Genomic DNA, 6,262 nt, shown 5'->3' on the forward strand with positions numbered 1-6,262 from the left:
TTTTCTTTTGTTTTTGTTTTACGTGTTAATGAACAATTAAGTCCTAATAAACCAAAACCAAACTCAATGCTATTAAATGGATTCCAACTCGTAGTGTCTCCCATTGGGTTTCTGAGGCTGTAAATCTTTACCAAAATAGATTGCCCCATCTTTCTCCCATGGAGCAGCTGGGGTGTTTGAACCTCTGACCCTCTAGTTAACAACCAAATGCCTTACCCATTATGCTACCAGAGCTCCTTTAAGTTCTATAAATATAGACAAAACCCCAAATTCAAATTACTTAATACCCTTAAATTCAAAATGATACCATACCTAATTAATCTGAAGATATGATTTCAACATTGGGTAAATATTTGAGGTTCCAGTGTGTTTGGAAAATGAGCAAATGTGCACAGAAGTGAGTGAAACAGAAAATAAGAAGTTGGTGCTCTGAAATCTCCCATTAGTTCCCCATCCTTCCATTTCATCCTGTCATCCTTATTCTGCAGCAGTGCTTCCTGCTAGAGTGATAAATATTCTTTTTCACACACCGTTGTCCTCACTGACTACAGAACTTGGAGAGATATCCCATATGACAGGAAACACTAACCAATATAAGGTGTTGATGACAAAATCAGTTTATTACTTTTACAAGCACTGAATGTCAGAGTGAAGGGGTCAATTGGCTGCAAAACAGTTAACTGACTCCTTCACTCTTCTGCAACTTCAACAGAGAGGGCCTCTGGTCTCTAGAGGAGAAACACCAAATTGAGGGCCAGTCAGGAAAGGCCGTTGGACAAGGTTAGAGAAAAATAAATGCCAAGTCCCCAATGGTATGATTCTTCCTGAACAATAATACACTTTTCAGAATCACAGTTAGGGCAACCTTATACTTTACCATGTAAACAGGAATACTCCTGGGATTGGCAGGGGCTCTATTAGTGACTATGTCAGGACAGCAGGAGTAAAGGAGGCCACGCCAGTTACAAAGACTTGAAGGGATCAGTACCAAACTCCAGGAGATTTTGAAGTTTGTGAAGTCTCTCTTTAGTCATGTTATTTATACCATTTCACCAAATTGTTCGCAACATTGTTTTGCCAAAAAGATTGAAGCATGCTCCTATGCTTCATCCTTGAAAAACTCCTTGTAGAGCCTTCCTGCAAATGAAATTCTAAAGAAGTATTAAGAGATTAAAATATGAAATTTCTCCTAATGATTTGAACCCTTTTTGTGGTTAGAGTTTTGCTTAAAATATAGAAAGTGAGTTAGTAAGTAGATGTTTGAGAAATTACTACAAAATGAATGCCTACTTATTGTAAAATTAGAACAAAAACATTATAAGCAAATGCAGCATTACTCTCTCTACCCACTTCCCAGGAGTGACACTTTCTTCTCTATCTTTCAAGATAACTTTTTATTTTTATGTAAGCACTTATGTATATAAATAGATACAAAATTATATGTTACCATATGATATCTTCTTTCTTTAACTGATGGGATCATGCTATACAAGTGTTCACAAATTTTTTCATGTAAAAATCATTTGAACATTTTTCTTATCTATATCTATGACCATAAACATCTAAAAAGCCACTAATCAGCAGGAAGATGGTGCAATCTACTTCCATAGTTATATTGCCTCGGAAACCCAAGGAGGGGTCACTATGAGCAGGATTTGACTCGACGGCAGTGAGTGAGTGAGTAAGGAGTTTTTTCTTTTCTGGGGGGTGGGGGTGGGGGTGGGGAGATGAACAGCTCTAGAAACGGTAGACTATTAAAATGTACATTGTTTACATTTTGATAAGTATGAACAGTAAAGAAAAATTCACATTCCAGCATTGAAAAAATAATTTAAAATTTTAGTGTTATGCTAAGATTTCACTAGAATGAATGCTTTTTTAGTTGATGGAGTTGACTTGCATTAGTACTTCCAGAAAATTTAGGACTCTGAATAACCTCTACCCAAAACATCTCAAATTTCCTACATCACTGTTATATTCCACTATACAGCTGTGTTTCTCTGTGCCTACCACTATGCCAGGCAATTTACATAAATGATCATGTGCATACTTCACATCAGATAGTTACTATGATCTTTGTGATTGAGGTTGATAGTTTGGAGAGTATGGAGGGAATGGAAAGGTGAATTTCCATAGGTTGTTGATGATAGCTGTCATTGAATCATCCCGTGACTCATGGACACCTACCTCAATTACAACAAGAAGGAAAAACTGCCCAGTCCTGTGCCATCCTCATTATTGGTTTGGGATCAGACCATTTTCCAGAAGTAGATCACTAGTTCTTTCATCCTAGTCCTTCTTAATCTGGCAGCTCACCTGAAACCTGTTCAGCATCATAACAACATGCAAGCCTCCATTATTGGACAGATGGTGGCTGTGCATGAGTTGCATTGGACAGGAATGAAAACTGGGTCTCCTGAATAGAAAACAAAAACCAAACCCAATGTCTCACAGTCGATTTGACTCATAGAAACCCCTGCTTGGGTTTCTGAGGCAGTATTTCTACTGAAGTACATTGCCCATTCTTCCTTCCAAGGCGTGGCTGGTGGGTTTGAACTGCCAGTCCTCTGGTTACCAGTCAAATGACTTAGGGACTACACCACCAGAGCTCCCTGGGTCTCCTGCATGAGGGGGAAGAATTCTACCACTGAACAACCTCTGCCCTTTTCTTTCCATTGCTAACTCTAGAAAATTTAATGTTGTGAAAATCATTAATAATTTCTCTCTGAGCCCCCCAGGGACTTGGATCCCTATAGTTCTTTTTTATCCATGGTGCTCTCTTTCTGAAGGCCTGAGGCTAAGCTGTGTGCATTTAATAAATCACTTACATGTCAGAAAAAGACAACTTAAAAAAGTATTGTTATCCTCATTTACAAATGAGGAGCCTGAAGACCAGAAGATAAGAAACATTCCTAGGGTAATGTAACTAATTTGGGAAGGTAGGAATATGAGCCCAGGTCTTCCAGACTATAAATTCCATGTTATTAAATAAAATAATCCTATACAACCATCAATTGCTCATATGCAAGTTCAACTTGAAGCTAAAGACAATGAAGCACCTCTACGAGAACCACAATATAAACTTGATTACATCCCACCTGACTTTAGAGACCATCTGAAGAATAGAATTGATGCCTTGAACACCAATGACAGAAAACCAGATCGATTGTGGGATGACATCAAGAACATCATACATGAAGAAAGCAAAAGGTCATTAAAAAGACAGGAAAGGAAGAAAAGACCAAAATGGATGTCAGAGAGACTCTGAAATTTGCTTTTGAGTGGAGAGTAGCTAAAGTAAATGAAAGACATAAGATAAAACAGTTGAACAGAAGATTTCAAAGATCAACTCAGGAAGACAAAGTCAATTATAATGAAATGTGCAAAGACGTAGAGTTAGAAAACCAAAAGGAAAGAATAAGTTTGGCATTTCTCAAGCTGAAAGACTTTTTGAAGAAAAAATTCAAGCCTTGAGGTGCAATATTGAAATACTCCATAGGCAAATTATTGAAAGATGCAGAGAACATCAAAAGATGATGGAAGGAATACACAGAGTCACTGTACAAAAAAGATTTGATCAATGTTCACCTATTTCAGGAGGTGGAATATGATACAGAACCAATGGTATTGAAGGAAGAAGTCAATGCTGCACTGAAAGAATTGGTGAAATAGAAGAGTCCAGGAATTGACAGAATACTCACTGAGATGTTTCAACAAATGATGCCATGCTGGAGGCACTTAGTCATCTATGCCAGGAAATTTGGAAGACAGCTATGTGGTCAATTGACCAGAAGAGATCCACTTTTTACACATTTCAAGGAAAGGTGATCCAACTGAATGTAGAAATTATCAAATAATATCATTAATATCACAGTCAAGTAAAATTTTGTTGAAGATAATTCAAAATAGGTTGCAGCAGTATATTGACAAGGAACTTCCAGAAATGCAAGCTGGATGCAGAAGAGGACATGGAACAAGGGATATGATTTCTGATGTCAGATGGGTCTTGGTTGAATGCAAAAAAAATACCAGAAGGATGTTTACTTGTGTTTTATTGACTATGAAAAAGCATTCGACTGTGTGTATCATAAACTGTGGATAACATTGAAAAGAATAGAAATTCCAAAGCACATAATTTTGCTCAAGAGGAACCTCACACTGACCAGGAGTCTGTTGTTTGAATGGAACAAGGGGAAACTGCACGGTTTAACAACAGGAAGTTAAACCGTGTGTCAGGGTTGTATCCTTCCACCACACTTATTCAATCTGTATGCTCAGTATACAGATATAACCCCAGAAGCTGGACTATATGAAGAACATGACATCAGGATTGGAGAAGACTCATTAACAACCTGTAATATGTAGATGACACTAAATTGCTTGATGAAAGTGAAGATGATCGAAGCACTTACTGATGAAGATTAAGAAGTACAGTCTGCAGCATGGATAATACCTCAACATAAAGAAATTAAAAATCCTTCCAACTGGACCAATAAGCAGCATCACGATAAATGGAGAAAATTTTAAAGTTAGCAAATATTCCATATTACTTGGATCCACAATCAACACCAATGGAATCAGCAGTCAAGAAATCAGACATCACCTTGCACTGTGAAAATCTGCAAAAGACATCTTTAAAAGACTGAAGAGCAAAGATGTCTCTTTGAAGACTAAGGTGCATCTAACCCAAGCCATGGTGTTTTCAATAACCTCACTTGCATATGAAAGCTGGACAAAGAATAAGAAAGACTGCAGAAGCGTTGCTGCTTTTGAGGTGTGGTGCTGGGAAAAACACTGAAAGTACCATTGACTGCCAAAAGAAAGAACAAATTGTCTTGGAAGAAGTGCAGCCGGAATGCTCCTGGGAAGCAAGAATGGCCAGATTTCATCTCATCTACTTTGGTCATGTTGTCAGAAGGGACCATTCCCTGGAGAAGGATATCATGCTTGGTAAAGAGGATGGTCAGTCAAAAAGGGGAAGATCCTCAACAATATGAGTTTCACACAGTGGCTGCAACGATGGGCTCAAATATAGCAAGCATTGTGAGGATGGTGCATGATGGGGAACAGTATTTCGTTCTGTTGTACATGGGGTCACTATGAGTCAGAGCTGACTCGATGGCACCTAAAAACAATATACACCTTGTATGAGGTGCTCACAGAAAAAGAATATGTCTCCTTTAAATGTGCCTGATAATTTGCTAGATTTTTTTTTTTTAAGGACGGTGTGGAGTGTACATAACTTAATTGATTCACAAAATAAGGTAGTCTCATTGATATTGAGGAGTAATACCAAATGATAGGAACTGTGTTGACATTTTCCTGATAATAGGTATTTGGCTGGAAGGAAGTGAGGACAATGTTTTTCACAAAACCAGAAAATCTATGAATGTTGAAACTGATCATAAATCATATTTTAAAGTTTTGAAATTCTGTTTGGGACATACTTGTACACATATAGAAACATACTTGAAATACTTGGAAAGAAATATTTATATTATTTTCAATATGTTTTTCATCTTATTACTAGTATTAGTGAATAAATTTATGGAAATGGCTAGCAAAATGATTATAACTAACTGACATAGACTTAACTATGCTTTAATATAATTGTTGGCTTTTTATATTTCAGGGAACCAAGAGTAGAATCATTTACCATGAATAAGGTAAATGAGAGCATCCCATGGGAGTTCATCCTGTTAGGTTTCTCAGATCGACCATGGCTGGAGCTTCCGCTCTTTGTGGTGTTCCTGATTTCCTATATCTTGACTATGTTTGGCAACTTGGCGATCATTCTTGTGGCACATCTGGACCCCAAACTCCATACTCCCATGTACTTCTTTCTTACCAATCTGTCTCTCGTGGACCTTTGCTACACGACGAGTATAGTTCCACAAATGCTGGTGAACATATGCAGCACCAGGAAGGTAATTAGTTATGGTGGCTGTGTGGCCCAACTTCTCATTTCTTTGGCTTTGGGTTGTACTGAATGTCTTCTCCTGGCCGTCATGTCCTTTGATAGGTTTGTGGCTATTTGTCAGCCTCTCCATTACTCAGTCCTCATGAACCAAAGGCTCTGCCTCCAGTTGGCAGCTGCATCTTGGATTAGTGGCTTTAGCAACTCAGTATTGCAGTCCTCCTTGGCACTTCAGATACCACTGTGTGGCCACATAGAAGTGGATCATTTCTTCTGTGAAGTCCCTGCTTTGCTAAAGTTGTCCTGTGTTGACATAACAGCATATGAGGCTGAACTCTTTTTCTT

At 38.1% G+C, this 6,262-nt stretch overlaps 1 protein-coding gene across 1 annotated transcript; it reads left to right on the forward strand.

The window, feature by feature from the left end:
- Positions 1 to 5,657: 5,657 nt before the first annotated feature.
- LOC103211005 (olfactory receptor 2B2-like) lies at positions 5,658 to 6,257 on the forward strand (the record flags this gene model as incomplete). The annotated part of the gene is made up of 1 exon (XM_007956911.1): positions 5,658 to 6,257. A coding segment is annotated over exon 1 (600 nt), but the record flags the coding sequence as incomplete, so codon positions are not given.
- Between the last annotated feature and the right edge of the window lie 5 nt (positions 6,258 to 6,262).

This window comes from Orycteropus afer, unplaced genomic scaffold (genome assembly GCF_000298275.1).
Source record: "Orycteropus afer afer isolate SDZICR_OR568_19922 unplaced genomic scaffold, OryAfe1.0 scaffold00684, whole genome shotgun sequence".
NCBI classification, from domain to species: Eukaryota; Metazoa; Chordata; class Mammalia; order Tubulidentata; family Orycteropodidae; genus Orycteropus; species Orycteropus afer.